This window comes from Pituophis catenifer, unplaced genomic scaffold, assembly GCF_029215685.1.
Source record: "Pituophis catenifer annectens isolate HBS135680 unplaced genomic scaffold, rPitCat1.0.hap2 SCAF_2, whole genome shotgun sequence".
Classification (NCBI taxonomy): Eukaryota; Metazoa; Chordata; class Lepidosauria; order Squamata; family Colubridae; genus Pituophis; species Pituophis catenifer.
In genome coordinates, this window is record NW_027256882.1 from 13,836,744 (window position 1) to 13,856,586 (window position 19,843).

General features: G+C 47.5%; 1 protein-coding gene across 1 annotated transcript; it reads left to right on the forward strand.

Moving 5' to 3' along the window:
* Window positions 1-18,103, forward strand: LOC139311776 (major histocompatibility complex class I-related gene protein-like). Its single transcript, XM_070936283.1, has 9 exons — window positions 1-85; window positions 526-696; window positions 1,917-2,192; window positions 3,648-3,923; window positions 4,468-4,752; window positions 6,663-6,752; window positions 11,980-12,015; window positions 14,272-14,303; window positions 15,652-18,103. The coding sequence occupies exons 2-9, from the start codon at window positions 624-626 to the stop codon at window positions 15,655-15,657; spliced, it is 1,074 nt and encodes a 357-aa protein (XP_070792384.1). The 5' UTR covers window positions 1-85; window positions 526-623; the 3' UTR covers window positions 15,658-18,103.
* Window positions 18,104-19,843: the final 1,740 nt, after the last annotated feature.

Sequence of the window (19,843 nt, forward strand, 5' to 3'; positions counted from 1 at the left end):
GCCTGCGGCGCCGAGTTTAGCTGGCGGGCTACCAGCGTCAGAAGCCAGCAGGTGGTGAAGAAAAGAAGCAAGGAAGGGCTGGCAGGTGAGAAAGGGAAGGATTTTGCTTTGAATCGATTTCATGAACGCCCCGCTCCAATCCACCTTCCTTTACCCAGGCCATCGGGCGCCTGTCGCAGGTGTTGGAGACAACAACTCCCATCGTCCCCAAGCCACGGGGGTGGGGGAGGATGGGGAGTGTAGTCCCCCGGCAGGGAGCTAGGTTGGAATGGGATCATCCACCTGTGAAGAGGGCAGGTGGAGACTTCTTCCTCTTGGGGAACCAGGGACCCTCAGCTGACCCGCTCCGCAACAAACAAGGGAAATTCCCACGATGCCTCGCCCTCCAGCTGAGCGGCCGCTTTCCCCTCTCCGAGCTCGGGATCCTTTCACTCCGGCTCCTTCCCTTTCCTGGCTCTCTAGGGCCCCCCCTTCCTTCTCCCCAAAGGGAGCCGAGCCGACCCTCTCCCATTTTTCCCTTTCCAGCGTTCTCAGCCCCGCCGGCGCCCTTTTTACAAACTTCCTCCTCGGTCACGGGCTCGTTCCTCACTTTTGACAACCCAGCTGATCGGGACTGGATCCAGATGGGGTTCCCGGTTGCGCGCTTGGGGTTTCTGGCCGCGGCGGTCGTCCTGTTGCTGCGGGGAGGAGGCGCAGGTGAGTAGCTGGAGGGGCGGGGCTAACTCCAAGGCGGGGCAGCCTGGCTTTCCCGTGGCAGCGAGTTCCAGAGGCTTCGTCCGGTTGGGGAGTCGCGTTAGAACCCTGAAATAAACGCACGCTGTGAAATCCCCCCGTAGGTTTTTGGCCTGGTTTTATATCTCCTGCGGGAGAAGGGGGTTGCTAGAGGGCATCTAGTCCATCCTCTGTTTGGACCAGCGCTGCAGGATATCTTTCCTGATACACCTCCCTAGCAGTGGTGGGTTTCAAATTTTTTTTTACTACCGGTTCTGTGGGTATGGCTTGGTGGGCGTGGCATGACTTGGTGGGCGTGGCTTGGTGGGCGTGGCAGGGGAAGGATACTGTAAAATCTCCATTCCCACCCCACTTTTTTTTTTTTTAATTTGATTTATATGCCACCCTTCTCCGGAGACTCAGGGCGGCTTACAATGCACTAAGCAATTGTAACTTCAGGGGAAGGATACTGCAAAATCCCCATTTCCTCCCGATCAGCTGGGACTTTTTTTTTTATTTTTATTTTTTAAATTTGATTTATATGCAGCCCTTCTCCAGAGACTCAGGGCGGCTTACAATGCGCTAAGCAATAGCCTTCATCCTTTTGTATATTTATACAAAGTCAGCTTATTGCCCCCACAAACTGGGTCCTCAATTTACCCACCTTAGAAAGGATGGAAGGCTGAGTCAACCTTGAGCCTGGCAAGATTCGAACCTGCAGTAATTGCAGGCAGCTGGTCTTAATAACAGGGTGCTTTAGACCACTGTACTACCAAGACTACTTGGGAAGCAGAGAATAGATGGGGGTGGGGCCAGTCAGAGGTTCTCCGAACTGCTCAAAATTTCCGCTACCGGTTCTCCAGAACTGGTCAGAACCTGTGGTAACCCACCTCCGTTCCTGATACACCTCGTAGGCACCCAAGATTTTAGAGCAGGGAGTCACCAAACTTGGCAACTTTCAGACTTGTGGACTTCAACTCCCAGAATTCCTTAGCCGGCCCATGCTTGTTGGAGAATTCTGGGAGTTGAAGTCCACAAGTCTTAAAATTGCCACTCTTGGAGAGTCTTGTTTTATAGAGTATTGAGGCTAGGAAAGGGGCTCATTCCAAATCAAAATGGGCGGGGGACTTAAAAGTGTGCCTTTGGACACCCCTCTCCCTAATTTTCTGTCTCCCCCCCCTTTCCCCGCCCCCTCCCCCCCCCAGGTTCCTCCTCCCATTCGTTGCGCATTTTCTACACGTTGGTCCTGGACTCCAACCAGGATGTGCCCCAATATGTTGTGGTGGGCTATGTGGATGACCAGCTGGCTTCACGCTTTGACCCCCCCACGAGAAGAATGTTACCCCAAGTGCCCTGGCTCCTTAACGTGAAGAAGGAGGACTTGCATTTCTGGGATTTCATCTCTCAGAGAGTCAGCACCACGGAGCGCAGGTTCAAAAGCGACCTCGCCATCTTGCACAGCTATCACAACTCCAGCAGAGGTAAGGCAGGTGGGAGAGGGAGGCTGGGAACCATGGACTTTGGCCTTCCTACATTGCTGTTCCTCCCCATGAGAAACCTGGACAGGCAGGAATTACTAGCAAAGGAGCCTTGGTAGGTACAGTGGTTTAATGCACCCTGTAATTAACACAGCTGCCTGCAATTTCTGCAGGTTCGAATCTTACCAGGCTCAAGGTTGACTCAGCCTTCCATCCTTTCTAAGGTAGGTTAAATGAGGACCCAGTTTGTGGGGGCAATAAGATGACTTTGTATAAATATACAAAAGTATGAAGGCTATTGCTTAACGCATTGTAAGCCGCCCTGAGTCTCCGGAGAAGGGCGGCATATAAATCAAATTTTAAAAAAAAAAAATCAGGGCCTTAAAAAAAACAATATTTATTAAGTCTATAGAGATTCTCGATCATCCAGGTCATGGTTGTCCCAAAGGTGATTTTTTTTTTTCAAGAGGCAAGTGGATTTCTGGTTTTTTTTTAAAAATCGTTTCGCTTCTTTATCCAAGCTGAAGAAGCTTCTTGGATGAGAAGCGAAACGTCTTCAAAGATATCTTGCCTCTTGAAAAAAAAAAATCACCTTTGGGACAATATTTATTAAGCTTGTTTTAGGGCCTTGCTGGCGAACCTATGGTACGCGTGCCACAGGTGACACGCGTAGCCATATCAGTGGGCACCCCAGCTCAGCTCCAGCGCGCATGTCAGCTGATTTTCGGGCCTTCTGGGCCCACCAGAAGTAGGGAAACAGGCTGTTTCCTGCCTCTGGAGGGCCTGGAGTGGGTGGGGAAGGCCCGTTTTTCTTTCTCACCTGGATCCAAATCCTTTCTATGCATCTGGGGAGGGTGAAAACAGCCTTCCCCATCCCTCCAGAGATCCTCCGGAGGCCCGAAATGGCCCACATAGAATTATGGGTGTGGGCACACACGTGTGCGAACCTCCCCTGCCCCCCCCTTCCTGGCACGTTATGGCAAAAAGGTTAGCAGATGAGGATTTGTGAGAATAAAAGTGGATCTCTGTTCAGGGGTAGCCTATACAGGTAGTCCTCGACTTACAGCCCCAATTGAGCCCAAAATATACGGTTGTAAGTGAGACATTTGATAAGTGAGTTTTGCTCCATTTTATGACTTTTCTTGTCCCCGTTGTTAAGTGAATCCTTGCAGTTGTTAAGTTAGTAACACGGTTATTAAGTGAATCTGGCTTCCCCATTGACTTTGCTGGTCAGAAGGTCGCAAAAGGGGATCACATGACTTTGGGACACAACAACTGTCATAACTACGAATCTGTTGCTAAGCATCTGAATTTTGATCATATGATCATGGGGAAGCTGCAAAGGTCATAACTGTGAAAAATGGTCATAAGTCACACTTTTTCCAATGCCATTGCAACTTTGAACGGTCACTAAGCGAACTGTTGTAAGTTGAGAACGACCTGACTTTTTCTTGGCAGGGATTCACAGCTGGCAGCGCATGATCGGCTGCCAGCTGAGCAAAGATGGCCACAAACAGGGGTATTTTCAGTACGGCTACGATGGGGAGGACTTCATCAGCTTGGATCAGAAAACCCTCACCTGGACGGCGGTCGACGTCCGTGCTCAGGTGACCAAGAGGAGGTGGGAAGCTGAGCCTTTCATCACCCAGAACACGAATAACTTTTTGGAGAAGGAATGCATCCAGCTGCTTCAGAAGTGTGTGTTGTATGGAAAGGATTCTTTGTTGAGGAAAGGTGAGGAAGCAAGAAGGGAGGCAAGGGTTGGTGATGTTGCAGGAGAATGTTGGATTTGTGGTGCAAGGTCTCCACGCTACACAAAAGAGAGAGGGGGAGAGAGAGAGAGAGAAAGAGAAAAAGAGAGGGAGGGAGGGAGAGGTGCACGGGCCATCCAGCAGCCCTCAGATGGAAAGTTACCACCCCCCAGGTCTGGAGGTGGCTGATGAGGAAGAGGAACAGCTGGGTCCAGTGCCTGATGCATGGATTCGCAGAAGGCAGAGGAGAGGAGAGCAGTGGAAATCTCTGGGCTGATCCTTGGGATGGAAGATCCTTGCTAGCGAAGCCCCACCCTAGCTCAGGGGATAAAAGGCAGGGGGCAGAGATGAATAGGCAGACAACTATTCATCTTCTGGACAGACGGACTTGTTAGCCTGCATTGAGAGAGAAATTTTTTGCCGGGACCGCTGGAGCTCCTAATAAAGGAATCTTTGAGTTAACTTCAGAGGGTTGGTCGTGTTTGGGGAGCTGGGCCAGAACAACGCCAGTGTTGTCTTCTCTACAGAGCCCCCGTTGGCGAAAGTATCTCGCAGGATCCAGTATAGCGGTATGGAGACCCTCATCTGCGGAGTCTACGGCTTTTATCCCAAAGAGGTGGATGCCACCTGGAGGAAGGATGGGGAAGTCTGGGAGCAGGACACCTTCCGGGGTGGTGTCCTTCCAAACTCAGATGGGACCTACCATGCCTGGCTGAGCATCGAGGTTGACCCGAAGGAGAGGGACCGCTATCGGTGCTATGTGGACCACGCCGGACTGCCGGAGCCTCTGATCTTGGCCTGGGTGGAGCCTGGTAAGAGAAAAGGGGTGGGGGGTGTCACCAGTTATGAGCAAAGTTGTCCCTGAAACCTCGCATAGCTGTGGACCTTCAAACTAATGAATGTCATGATGGAGTTCAATGAATCAGTGGAACGACTTGCCTCCAGAAGTTGTGAATGCTCCCACAATGGACGTTTTTAAGCAGAGATTGGGTAAACATTTGTCCGAAATGATATAGGGCCGTGGTGGCGAATCTATAGCCTCTCACCGCCCAGTACGCTCCCATAGAGGGGGGCTTCTCAGGGTGCCGTCAGCCAAACAGTGTCGACTGGCGGCCCCCAGGGGGAGAGCCTTTTCTGTGAGGGCACCCACCATCTGGAACGAGCTCCCTCCAGAGATACAGAAGATTCCGGATCTGCGCACTTTCCGCCGTGCCCTCAAAACATTCCTGTTTCAGCAGGCCGGCAAGGCCTAACTTTCCCTTTATATTGCTTTTGATTTTATTTTAAACTGGGATGTCTTGAATTATCTAGGACCAGAGTGTTTAGTATATTTTAATTGGTTTTTTTTAACGTTTGTATTACATGTATTTTTATCGTTCGCTGTTCACCGCTCTGAGTCCCTCAGGAATAGGGCGGTATATAAATTTAATAAATAAAATAAAATAAATAAATAATATGGCACGCGTGCCAGAGGTGGCCTGCAGAACCCTCTCTGTGGGCACGCGAGCCGTCGCCCCAGCTCAGCTCTGCCGCGCATACACATGCGCCTCCCGCTGGCCAGCTGGTCTTCGGGTCCCTCTTGTGCATGCATGGGGGTGGGGTGCATGCAAGGGACTGCGCGTGAGTGGGTGGGGTGCATGCAGGGGTGCTGTGCATGCATGCACAGGGATAGGACGTATGCAGGGGGGTACGTGCGCAGGGAACAGGGCGCATTGCATTTTGGGGGTGCGTGTACTTTGGGCACTTAGGTCCGGAAAAGGTTAGCCATCACTGGTATCCAGGGGTGAAATGCTCCCGGTTCGGACCGGATCACCCAATCCGGTAGCGATGATGGCGGGTGGTTCAGAGAACCGGTAGCAAAAATCCCTGCACCCCGCCCAGCTGAGCAGCGCGATCATCAGAGGCTTTTAAAAGCATTTTTTTCTACAACCTCTTTGGCTGAAGAGGCTGTAGAAAAAAAAAATGCCTTTAGAAGCCTCTGGCGATCCCAGCTGAGTTGCCTGATCGTCAGAGGCTTCTAAAAGCATTTTGTTCTGCAACCTTTTTTGGCCGAAGATGTTGTAGAAAAAATGCTTTTAAAAGTTTAAAAAAAGAAAAAAAAAAGTTGGCCACGGCCACCCAGTCACATTCCCACCACCACCACCAAGCCACGCCCACAGAACCGGTAGTAACAAATTTTAGATCTCACCCCTGCTGGTATCCCTATACCAGTCATGGCTTAACCTTTTCCGGACCAAGTGCTTCCTGCCTGAGCAGGGGGTGGTCTGGAAGGCCTCCAAGGTCCCTTCCTGGTCTATTCTGATTGACTGATTGAGGTAATCCAATCCACCCCTTTGCTCTGTGCAGGCATCCAATGTAAACCATCTCATAAAGATGAGTGTTCAGCTCTTCCTCGGACAAATCCATCATCTCTTAGCCTGACTAGGTGGCTCAGTGGCTAAGACACTGAGCTTGTTGATCGGAAAGGTTGGCAGTTCAGCAATTCGAATCTCTAGTACAGATCTGCGTGGACTAGATGACCTCCAAGGTCCCTTCCAACTCTGTTACTGTTACTATCTCTGTGGAACAAAGGTTTGGTTCCTACTACTGAGAATCTTTTCTTAATGTGACTAGGTTAACTCAGTCTTGGCTGCCCTCTCACCAAGGCCAGGAAATTAAAGGGAAGAAAACCCGCTAGAGAAACCCGAAGCTCTCTAGTCATTTTGCCTTTTCTCCAACACAGCTTTCGTATTGAACTTTGGACTCATCGCTGGAATCATAGGGGTTGTGGTGGCCGCGGTCCTCATTGCTGCTGGAGTGACTGTCTACATCAGTAAGTAATTATTGGATGGGCACAGGGTGTGTCATTCGCGAAACACATTGGGAGGTGCTGCCGATCTCCATACCTCCAAATCTGGTGTTTCCCACAAGCGTCCTTCATCAGGGTCATGGTGAACATGGTCTCTAAATTTCCTGAAGGTCATGGAGATGTCTACACAATATTCTATGTAATATCCTAATATTGTATTTCTCAACCTGTTCTGCCTCAGCTACGGACCCCAAAGAACACAGCACACACAAAGTTTCTACAAAACTTAAATTTACTAAAATAACTCAGTCTTTTTCCAAGCAAAGGCTGTTAATAAACTTCCTTAACAGCCTACAAGAAAACAAAGATAAAGTAATCACAATCTTAAGGTTGGCAGAAAGCCCAGAAGCAATTCACAGAGATCCAGATGCGAAGGAGAATGGACTTAAGTTGTTCCCTACAACTTGCTTCAGTTGGTGTTCCTCCTTAAATAGGCTAAGGGAGTGGCCAATTAGCCCCAAGCCTTACTCTTGAGGAGACCTCCTCCTGAGGAGCCACTCCTGCCTTTTGGACGCTCTGTGTGCCCGTGCATCGAGAAGAGGCTCCTCCTCTTCATCCTCTTCACTTATGGGAGCTTCTGGAGGTTCTGAAGGCCCTGGCTGAGTCCCCGCCTCTGGCACCACATCTTCTCCAGCCTCCTCACTGTCTGACTCGGGTGCCAGGTTACTGGCGCAACACCATACCAGCCTCCTCACTGTCAGAATCAGCTACAATCCGCACAGGCCGCTGACGGGCCACAACACAACCTTGGCAGTTTGAAGATTTAAGAACTTTAACTCTAGAATCCCCCAGCCAACATGCTGCCAACCTCAATGACCCCAAACCTGGCATTTCCCACAAGCTTCCTTGAACACAACCTCCAATTCTAAAAGCCCTGGGAGAACTGGTCCATATGACACCCTAAGCTGGTGTTTCTTAACCTTGGCATTTGAAGATGCATGGACGTCTGGCTGGGGAACTCTGGGAATTGATGTCCATGCGCTTTCAAGCTGCCAAGGCTCCAAAACACAGCCTTAAGTGGTAATATTTAGGCTGATTTGCTTTCGAGGATGTTGACTGAATATGGTCACTTTGGTTTGGGATCTGGGAGGTCCTCTGCCTGACGGGTAGTGGCACTGAGCTGAACTTGGCAAACTTCAAGAAACAAGTCAGAGTGTTCTGCCCCAGCTCAGCACACACAAAGTCCGTTCAAACCTTAGTTTACTAAATAAACCAGTTTTTTTTACAACAAAGGCTGTTAATTAACTGCATTAACAGCTGCCAAGAATTCAAAGAACAATAACTGAAAGCTTACTGTGGTTGACAGAATGCCCAGAAGCAATTTGCAGGAAGCTGATAAGATAAGCAAGACAAAACAGGAAGGTATCTGAACCAATTTGTTCCCTGCAAATTGCTTCAGTCAGCGTTCCTCCTTAAATAGGCTAAGGGAGTGGCCAATTAGCCCCAAGCCTTACTCTTGAGGAGACCTCCTCCTGAGGAGCCACTCCTGCCTTTTGGCAGCTCAATGCGCCCATGCATTGAGAAGAGGTTCCTCCTCTTCGTCCTCTTCATTTAAGGGAACTTCTGGAGGTTCTGAAGGCCCTGGCTGAATCCCCGCCTCTGGCACCACATCTTCTCCAGCCTCCTCATTGTCCGACTCGAGTGCCAGCTGCACAGGCTGCTGGCGCAGCACCACACCAGCCTCCTCGCTGTCGGAATCAGCTACTAGCTGCACCGGCCATTGACGGGCCACAACACAGAGCTGGGATGGGAGACCACCAAGAAATCCAAGGGCTCTAGAATGAAAACTGGCAAGTTCAACAACTACTGTTTCCCCGAAAATAAGATCCAGTCTTATTTTCTTTTGGGCCCCAAAATAAGCATTGGGGCTTATTTTCAGGAGTGTCTTAATTTTTTTGAGTGCGACCACTGCAAGGTGTGGGGGTTGGAGCTGCCCAATGTGCACACCAGCTTACCTTAGGATCCCATGGCTACACGCCCCGACAACTGCCTCGTGGCAGCAACACCAGCAGCAATGTGCAGCAGGAGCCCACAATGCCATCAGCTCACTTCTTCCGGCACCGGCGTGGCACTGGAGTAGGAGGCCTAGCAACCCAGCCAGGGAAAACACTCCATTCCCAAACGATCCATAGGCACCCAAATGAGCCGCCCTGAGTCTTCGGAGAGGGGCGGCATATAAATTGAATTAAATTGAATTAAAAATTGAAATTTTTCAATTTTTGAAATTGAATTTTTCATCAGGTTCACCTGATTCGCCAGTTGCGTCCCTTTCTGGATCGGGACTCCCTACACACAGTCACTCATGCCCTCGTCACTTCCCGCCTGGACTATTGTAACGCTCTCTACATGGGGCTCCCCTTGAGGAGCACCCGGAGGCTCCAACTGGCACAGAGTGCGGCTGCGCGGGTGGTTATGGGAGCAACATGGCGCTCCTGTGTGACACCTCTCCTGCGCGAGCTGCACTGGCTCCCGGTGGTCTTCCGGGTGTGCTTCAAGGTTCTGGTTACCATCTTTAGAGCGCTCCATGGCTTAGGACCTGGTTATTTATGGGACCGCCTACTACCACAAGCAGCCTCCCACCGGCCGGTACGCTCTCATAGAGAGGGGCTCCTCCGGGTGCCGACAGCTAAACAATGTCGACTGGCGGCCCCCAGGGGGAGAGCCTTCTCTGTGGGGGCACCCACTATCTGGAACGAGCTCCCCCCAGAGATACGGAGGATCCCGGATCTGCACACTTTCTGCCGTGCTCTTAAGACTCTCCTATTCCAGCAAGCCGGCCTGGCCTAATTTTCTCCCCTGTTTTAAAATTCTTTTACATCGAAATTTTAATTTGTTTTAAATTATTGGGATTTTTTAATTGTCTTGGGCTAAATTATTTAATCCGGTTTTAATTATATCTTTTAACTTTTGTATTTATGTGTTTTATTTTGTGCCCGTTCACCGCCCTGAGTCCTTCGGGAGTAGGGCGGTATATAAATCTAATAAAAGACAAAAGACAAAGACAAAGAAATACTTTTCGCCCAGACAGAGAAATGAGGGAGACTTGAAGCTTTATCTGCTTGCAAATGGGACGCTTTGAAATGGAGTGTCACATTTGCAAGCAGATGAAGCTTCGTCTCCCTCTGGGCGAAAAGTGCACGGTGGAGCCAGGCGGAGGTAGAGGCACCGGGAGGGAGGGAGGGAGGCAGGCAATCCCAACACACTGCCCACTGCATCCCGCTGTCTGTTGGTTTGCCTGTGGCCACACCAGGCAGGCTTCTGTGCAGGGTTATCGGGATCGGCTGCCTCCCCCCTCTACCATGCCTCTGCCTTCTGCCGGTTGTGCCACACAATAGCAATAGCACTTAGATGTGGCGCAGTGGTTAGAGTGCTGTACTGCAGCTACTTCAGCTGACTGCTAGTTCAGCAGATCAGCAGATCAAATCTCACCGGCTCAAGGTTGACTCAGCCTTCCATCCTCCCGAGGTGGGTAAAATGAGGACCCAGATTGTTAGGGGGCAATATGCTATTTGGTATACTGTCTTTGGTATAAGCCGCCCAGAGTCCTCAGAGAGTGGGCGGCATAGAAATATGATTAATAAAAATAAATAAATAAATAAATAAATAAATAAATAAATAAATAAATAATAAAAATAATACCGCTTCACAGTGCTTTATAGCCCTCTCTAAGCAGTTTACAGAGTCAGCCTATGGCCCCCAACAATCTCAGAAAGATGGAAGGCTGAGTCAACCTTGAGCCTGGTGAGATTCGATCTGCCAAACTGCTGGCAGCCGGTGATCAGAAGTAGCCTGCAGTACTGCACTCTAACCACTGCACCATCGCAGCTCTTAGCCTCTCATGAGCCAGGCAGCTGTGCAGCACATTCAAATCTCTTGTCTCCCTCCCCCGCCTCCGCGCTCAGATTTATAGGTATCTGTGCTGTGCCAAGGGGCCAGCGGGTTAACCCTGGGCTTATTTTCAGGGTAGGACTTATATTAGGCCCACCCCCAAAAAATGAGGCTAGGGCTTGTTTTTGGGCTGGGTCTTATTTTCGGGGAAACACGGTAATCACCATTGATCCTGGTTATCTCCTTTGAACTTGCCAAGGTCAGTTCAGTTGATGGCATGTTTTCACTCCTGCATTTGGAGGCTGTTTCTTCTTTGGGGAGGGTTTTCCAATTTTGCAGGAGAGTCTACAGCTTTCTGCTGCTCCTTTTGAAGAAGCACTGAAGCTCTGAAGTTCTATCAAAGGCCAGAGGTGGTATTCAGGCGGTTCTGACCGGTTCTAGAGAACCGGTAGCAGAAATTTTGAGTAGTTCGGAGAACCGGCAAATACTGGCCCTGCCCCCATCTATTTGCGGCCTCTCGAGTCTCAGCTGATCGAGTCCCAGCTGATTGGCTGGGTCTTCTTTTATTGCTTCGCACACAGAGCTGGCAAGCAGGTTGGCGGGGTGGGGAAGGAATAGAGATTTTGCAATATTCTTCCCCTGGAGTGGGGTGGAAATGGAGATTTTACAGTATCTTTCCTTTCCCCTGGAGTGGAGTGGGGTAGAAATGGAAATTTTACAGTATCCCTCACCTGGAGTGGGGTGGAAATGGAGATTTTACAGTATCCTTCTCCTGGAGTAGGCTGGAAATGGAGATTTTACAGTATCCTTCCCCTGGAGTGGGGTGGAAATGGAGATTTTACAGTATCCTTCCCCTGGAGTGGGGTGGGGTGGAAATGGAGATTTTACAGTATCTTTCCTTTCCCCTGGAGTGGAGTGGGGTAGAAATGGAAATTTTACAGTATCCTTCCCCTGGAGTGGGGTGGAAATGGAGATTTTGCAGTATCCTTCCCCTGGAGTGGGTTGGAAATGGAGATTTTACAGTATCCTTCCCCTGGAGTGGGGTGGAAATGGAGATTTTGCAGTATCCTTCCCCTGGAGTGGGGTGGAAATGGAGATTTTGCAGTATCCTTCCCCTGGAGTGGGGTGGAAATGGAGATTTTACTGTATCCTTCCCCTGGAGTGGGGTGAGAATGGAGATTTTGCAGTATCCTTCCCATGCTACGCCCACCAAGCCAAGCCAAACCAAGCCACGTCCACCAAGCCACGCCCACAGAACCGGTAGTAAAAATTTTTGAATCCCACCACTGCCAAAAAGCTGAGGGGAAACTGAGGGATCTCTAAGCAGGTACGTCCTCTCTGACTTCTTGATTCTGTCTTGCAGAAAAACGTGGCAGAAATGTATACAGAACAGCATCAGGTGAGCGACCCCCCCCAATGTAATTTTTGGTACCGTCTTTGGGGGCGGAAGAGGGGACGATCCAGGTTAGCCCAAATGAAGCTGTGGCAGATTCATAGCTTCCCTGCGACGAGAAATATGGGTTCCTTCTGAGTGTAAGTTTGTACATACAGTAGTCCTCGACTTATGGCCACAACTGAGCCTAACAGGTCTGTCGCTGAGCGAGACATTTGTTAAGCGAGCAGAGTCCCATTTGACAACCTTTCTTGACACCGTTGTTAAGCGAATCACTGCAGTTGTTGAATTAGCAACGTGGTTGGTAATGGAATCTGGCCTCCCTAGGAACGTTGCTTATCAGAAGGTCACAAAAAAGGATCACACGATCCCAGGACACTGCAAGCATCAGAACTATGAGTCAGCTGCCAAGCGTCTGAATTTTGACTACGTGGCCATAAGGATGCAGCAATGGTTGTAAGGGTGAAAACCCGTCATAAGTCACTTTTTTTCGGTGCCGTTGCAACTTTGAGCAGTCACTGCTCAACAGTCAGTGAACTGTTGTAATTCAAGGACTGCCTGTATGTGTGTTTATTGATTTATTAATTAGAATTTCTAAACTGTCCCGTGGTTTTTATTTTTTTTTATTGTTGTAATTTGATTTATATGCCGCCCTTCTCCGGAGACTCAGGGCGGCTTACAATGTGCTCAGCAATAGCCTTCATCCTTTTGTATATTCATACAAAGTCAGCTTATTGCCCCCACAACTGGGTCCTCAATTTACCTACTTTAGAAAGGATGGAAGGCTGAGTCAACCTTGAGCCTGGTGAGATTCGAACCTGCAGAAATTGCAGGCAGCTGGTCTTAATAACCAGCTTAATAACAGGGTGCCTTATACCACTGTACTACCAAGGCTCTTAAGTAGGTTAGGTTAAGTAAAACACACTTTTAAAAAACTGAAATGTATACACGCTGCGCCAAAGTCAGGCCCATGGCTGAACCACAATGTGGTTGACTTTTTCTCCCCTGAGGCCTATTGAAGAGGCAAAGCTCTAAAGATAGAACACTTGACACTAAATGAAACTAATTGTCAACTGTGCATAATAATCCCCCTGAAACCTTCCCTAAGAGCTTGTTCAGGCAAAGGGGAAAGGAAGAGCGCTGGGACAGGATGACTCTGTGGGAGACGGGCCCAGCATGATCAAAATGAGAGATAGAGAGGAGAGGGGAAAGAGGAAAGGAAGTAGGAAAGGAAAGGAGAGGAGGAATGAGGAAAGAAAGAAAGAAAGGAGGAGAAAGAAGGGAAAGGAAAAAGGAAAGGGGGTAGTAAAACAAAAGAAGGAAATGGGAAAAAAGCAGACCCGAACAAATAATTAATTAATTACCTAATGGGAGTTAAAGAAGAAGATGAACGAACAATGTATAAGGATGGATAAAAGACTGTACATTTAAACATGTTGATGAAAAATAAAAATAAAAAACTTTTTTCCAAAAAAAAAAAAGAGATAGAGAGATGCATGAGAATGGAATGGAATGGAATAGAATGAAATAGAATAGAATAGAATAGAATAGAATAGAATAGAATAGAATAGAATAGAATAGAATAGAATAGAATAGAATAGAATAGAATCGGAATTGGAATAGAATACCTAGTTTCCCCAAAAATAAGACCCTGTCTTATATTTTTTTGAACCCTGAAATAAGCGCTTGGCCTTATTGCCATGTACTCAAAAGCCCGATTGGGCTTATTATCAGGGGATGTCTTATTTTGGGGGAAACAGGGTAGAATAGAATAGAATAGAATAGAATAGAATAGAATAGAATAGAATAGAATAGAATAGAATAGAATAGAATAGAATAGAATAGAATAGAATAGAATAAACACAATTAAATATAAAGTATATAAGCATAGCATAGCATAGGGCAGAGTTTGGAATCCCCCCGTATGAGGCATTTTGATAGGCAATGATAGTGGCCATCAGTTTTACCTTCCTGCTGTATAGAATACAGTCCAGGTCCGGCTGTATTTGAGCAGTTTTTTTAAAAATTATGTTCACTAAATTCTTGCAGTACATGTTTTGAAAAATCCAGTTCTAGCTGATGATTGATTTGTGGTGACTGGCATCTTGTTGTTTTTGGGGAAAAAAAAAAGGGTGCATGTGGGAGATGCCCAGGGCCTTTTGCGTTTCTTGTGCGATTGTGACTCCTTTGATATATTGTCTGGCTAAAGAGGACACTCCACTGTGCCCTAAATCTTGACTTTTTCATCTCTCTCTGTTACAGCCACCAGTCAGGATTTTGAAAGTCCTCAAATGGTAAGTAGGTCATGCAGGGCTGTAAGATCGTATATCTTTCAACAGAGAGGAAAAATAAAATTTCCAGCTGTGCAACAAAATGTCCCTTTCCTTTCCTTTCCTTTCCTTTCTTTTCCTTTCCTTTTTCCTTTCCTTTCCTTTCCTTTTTCCTTTCCCCTTTCCTTTCCTTTCCTTTCCTTTCCTTTCCTTTCCTTTCCTTTCCTTTCCTTTCCTCTCCTCTCCTCTCCTCTCCTCTCCTCTCCTCTCCTCCCTCCCTTCCATCCATCCATCCATCCTTCCTTGAGCCATGGTGGCACAGTAATTAGAATGCAGTACTGCAGGCTACTCCTGCCGACTGCTGGCTACATGCAGTTTGGCAGTTCAATTCTCACCGGACTCAAAGTTGACTCAGCTTTCCATCCTTTCGAGGTGGGTAAAATGAGGACCCAGATTGTTGGGGGCAATAGGATGAATCTGTAAACTGCTTAGAGAGGGCTGTAAAGCACTGTGAAGTGATACCTTGTTTTCCCGAAAATAAGACCCTGTCTTATATTTTTTTGAACCCTGAAATAAGCGCTTGGCTTTATTGCCATGCGCTCAAAAGCCTGATTGGGCTTATTTAATTTAATTTTAATTTAATTAATTCAATTTATATGCCGCCCCTCTCCAAAGACTCAGGGCGGCTCACAATACATTTTAAAAAATCATTATAAAAAACATTTAAAACTTAAAAACATTAAAAACATTAAAAACTCATTCACGCCATTCATGGCTGGATCTTGCCAGATCACAAGAGCGAGATCAACGGCCCCAGGCCTGTCGGAATTATTATCAGGGGATGTCTTATTTTGGGGGAAACAGGGTATATAAGTCTAAATGCTATTTCTATTGCTATTGCTATTCCTTCCTTCCTTCCTTCCTTCCTTCCTTCCTCCCTCCCTCCCCCCTCCCTCCATTCATTCATTCATTCATTCATTCATCAAACATCTATAGTCACCCTTTTTTTTTTTTTAATTTGATTTATATGCTGCCCTTCTCCGGAGACTCAGGGCGGCTTACAATGCATTAAGCAATAGCCTTCATACTTTTGTATATTTATACAAAGTCAGCTTATTGCCCCCACAAACTGGGTCCTCAATTTACCTACCTTAGAAAGGATGGAAGGCTGAGTCAACCTTGAGCCTGGTGAGATTCGAACTTACAGTAATTGCAGACAGCTGGTGTTAATCACAATGCTTTTAGTCTGCTGAGCTACCAGGCCCGTTAGTTCACTGAAAGCAACTCTGCGTGGCAGAGAATGATCATGCTTTAGTCTTCTCCCCATCCCATTATTTATTGTTTTAATCTTTTCCTTTTTTTTTATTCACAGAGCTGAAGTGTATACGTTTTAGAAGTATCTGCAATTAAAGCAGTCTATACTCTTAGGTGAAAGATTTAACCAAATGACCCCAGCAGTGTACTAGTCCGTTTGCTACAACTATTGTTTGATTATTGAAGTTCACATACTTTTCTCTCTCAAATTCCTACCTCGTGAGGTCCACTTGGCAGGTCAAAACAGAGCAAAGAGGACCTCCACCGAGGACTTGCTGGGAATCACTACATAGCTCCTGGAGGATCTGGTGTGTAGCTTGAACTTGTTGGTGTCTTACTAATCAAAAAGAGCTCAGGTTGTTTACATACTTATCTTGAGTACTATGAGCCTGTTTCCTAAGAGCATTCAAAGAAATATAAACTAGCCAAACACAGTGAGATTGCATGACATGCTGAGTTGGACAAGGACAAAGAGGGGTGAAGAGAGCCATTGTGGTTAAACTCTCAGCCTGGAAGTAGGAAGATCCAGAAACAAGTCCTTCCATAGTCATGGAAGTTCTCTGGGAGACCTTCTCGCTCAGCCCAACCAACCTCCAGAGCTGGAGAAAATTTGGAGCGCTGAGCCTTATCCCAAAGGTGCTTTTTCAAGAGGCAAGTGGACTTTCTTATTTTTTCCTTTTTTCCATTTTATTATTTATTTATTATTTATTTATTAATTTTATTTCTATACCGCCCTTCTCCCAAAGGACTCAGGGCGGTGTACAGCCTAATTAAAAACACAAAGACAGACAAAATTTAAAAATAATTAAAATTATTAAATGATAGGCCCAATTTATAAAACCCCCAATTTAAAATCCCATTTAAAACCAATTAAAATCTTTACATTGATAGCTCAGCGTGGCGGAACAACAAGGTTTTGAGGGCACAGCGAAATACACGGAGATCAGAGATCTTACGAATTTCCGGGGGCAGTTCATTCCACAGGGCAGGGGCTCCCACAGAGAAGGCCCTCCCCCTGGGTGTCACCAGCCGACATAATTTGGCCGATGGCACCCTGAGGAGACCCTCTCTGTGGGAGCGGACTGGCCGGTGGGAGGCTACTGGTGGCAGAAGACGGTCTCGAAGGTATCCAGGTCCAATGCCATGGAGCGCTTTAAAGGTGGTAACCAACACCTTGAATCGCACCCGGAAGACCACTGGGAGCCAGTGCAGCTCGCGCAGGAAGGGTGTCACATGGGCACAACGAGTTGCGCCCATAACCACCCGCGCGGCTGCATTCTGGACCAGTTGGAGCCTCCGGATGCTTTTCAAGGGGATCCCCCTGTAGAGAGCATTTTGGCTTCTCATCCAAGCAGCTTCTTCAGCTCTGACTGGATGAGAAGCGAAACGCCTTCAAAGAAAAACCAGAAAGTCCAGTTGCCTCTTGAAAAAAAAGCACCTTTGGGACAACCCTGACCTGGATGACTGAGAATCTCCGTAGACATGGAGCCTTGAATTGGATGCCGCATATGCCTAAATGAAAGGTTGGATATGAATTTCACAAATCTTATCTACAACTAAAGGCAGCCGATTAGGCATAATGGGGAAGGCAAGAGGCTAGAAACTGGAAGACTGTGAATTCCAGTCCCAGCTGAGGCCAGTCATTCTCTTTCAGCCCTAGGAACAGGCAAGAGAAAGGATTTTGCTATTTTATTTTATTTTTAAATTTGATGTATATGCCGCCCTTCTCCGGAGACTCAGGGCGGCTTACAATGTGCTCAGCAATTGCCAGTGTGTGTGTGTGTGTGTAGGTATGTATGTGTGTGTGTATACACACACACCATATACATACACATACATATACCGTGTTTCCCCCAAAATAAGACTGGGTCTTATATTAATTTTTGCTCCAAAACACGCAGTAGGACCTATTTTCAGGGAAATATGGTACTAAATGCATCTGTCTGGCTGACAAACTTAACTGGGGCTTATTAGGGGGCAGGTCTTATATTAGGAGCATCCTGAAAAATCATGCTAGGGCTTATTTTCCAGTTAGGTCTTATTTTCAGGGAAATATGGTACTAAATGCATCCGTCTGGCTGACAAACTTAACTGGGGCTTATTTGGGGGCGGGGCTTATATTAGGAGCATCCTGAAAAATCATGCTAGGGCTTATTTTCCAGATGGGTTTTATTTTCAGGGAAATGGGTATACAGTATGTGTGTATGCATACACACACACAAACACAACATATACATACTCATACATATATACATGCTTCCCAAGATTTCTGCCTAATGTGAAAAAATGGGGTCCATGGGTAAGCCATATTCATTTAACAACCGGGTTCCTAACTTATCAACTGCAGTGATTCACTTAACAACCATGGCAAGAAAGGTTGTAAAATGGGGGAAACCTCACTTAACAAACATCTCACTTAGCAACAGAAATTTTGAGCTCAATGGTGGTCGTAAGTTGAGGACAACCTGTGTAGAGATTTAGCATCAAATAAACCTGCATATTCATTGGAACTGCCTGGACTCCTGATTTTCTGAATTTGACAGCATTAAATTGCTTTGGGAGGCTTTTAGTGTAGGAATGTTACTGATTAGATAAAGTCTCCCATACTTGTAAGCTTTAGCTGAAGTATTTAACAGTAACAGAGTTGGAAGGGACCTTGGAGGTCATCTAGTCCAACCCCCTGCTCACGCAGGAGACCTGTACTAGGGATTCGAACTGCCGAACTGCCGACCTTTCTGATTGACAAGCTCAGTGTCTTAGCCACTGAGCCACCTAGTCAGGCTACATTGAAGTGTTGTAGGAGATGACCAGGTTGAACCTGAGGGAGGGTTCAAACGCGTCATAAGTCACGAGTCCCTGCACGCTTGCAAGAGATCTAAGTCCAGCGCACCTTGAGTGCCTTTCTTATCTCCCGCTCAATTTCCCTTGACAGTTAGTTGGCCAGATTCTTTACACTCATTTGAACTGCCTGAATTTCCTGCTTTTCCTGGCACTTGACAAGTGTGGTCGTGTGATTAGCCAAGATATATGTATATTGTTGCCCTTAATGATTGGTGTATTGTGACGTCAATGGCAATGTGTGCTTTTCCAAACTGTATAAAAGGCCAGGTCTCTCGGGGGGGGGGTGTCTATGACAATTTGCCACAGCCAACTCGCCATGGCCAACTTGCCACGGCAAACTCACCACAGCTAACTTGCTACAGCCAACTTGCTGCAGGACAACTCACTGCGGGACAAGAGTTACAGTAATATGAAAGAAATGGTGGAATAGAATCATTAAAGAAAAGCAAGGTATCCCGCAGCAATTTGGCCATGGCGAGTTGGCCGCAGAAAGTTGGCTGTGGCAAGTTGTCCCATTCCCCTCTCAGGGTTCGGAACACACCACTTGTATTAATGATAGGGGGGCATCTTCCCTGTAAGGACTTTTGTTGAATTTTGTCTTGTGTTATATTAGGGCCGTGATGGTGAACTTATGGCACACGCAAAGCCCTCTCTGCAGGCACACCAGCCGTTGCCCCAGCCCAACTCTACCGTACATGCGCGCGCACCATCTGCCGGCCAGTTGGTCTTTGGGTCTCTGCTACGCATGTGCAGGACGAATGCAGCGGACACACACAGACAGGGACAGGGGACACTCGCATTGCATTTTGGGGTTCGCATGTGAGCCGCCTCTCCGTGCCCAATTTTGGGCCCGGAAAGCCTCCTGCACCAACCTGGAAGCCACAACCGGGTGCCACGTGAGGGCCCCCCGTGTGCCATTTTGGGGCTGGAAAGCCTCCTGCACCAACCTGGAAACCAAAATGGGTGGGGGAATGCCCACGCATGCGAAGGGGTGGGGCACATGCGCAGGCGGGCGTTCGAATTGTATTTTTGGGGTTTGCGCATGTGCACGCTTTGGGCAATCGGCACCAAAAAGTTTAACCATCACTGTATTAGGGGCTCTGCTCACAGTCCCTCATGGTCTAGTCTCCTCCTGGTTGGACTACTGCAGGGGTGGGTTCTAAATTTTTTTACTACCGGTTCTGTGGGCGTGGCTTATTTTGTGGGAGTGGCTTGATGGTCATGTGACAATCCTTTAGGATTTAGCAGAGGTACTGGTCTACCAACCTTTTAATTGCTTGCAGAACTGTACCGGTCTACTCATTTGTTTTTGGAGGCACCGGTCTACTCATTTGTTTTTGGAGGCACCGGTCTACTCATTTGTTTTTGGAGGCACCGGTCTACTCATTTGTTTTTGGAGGCACCGGTCT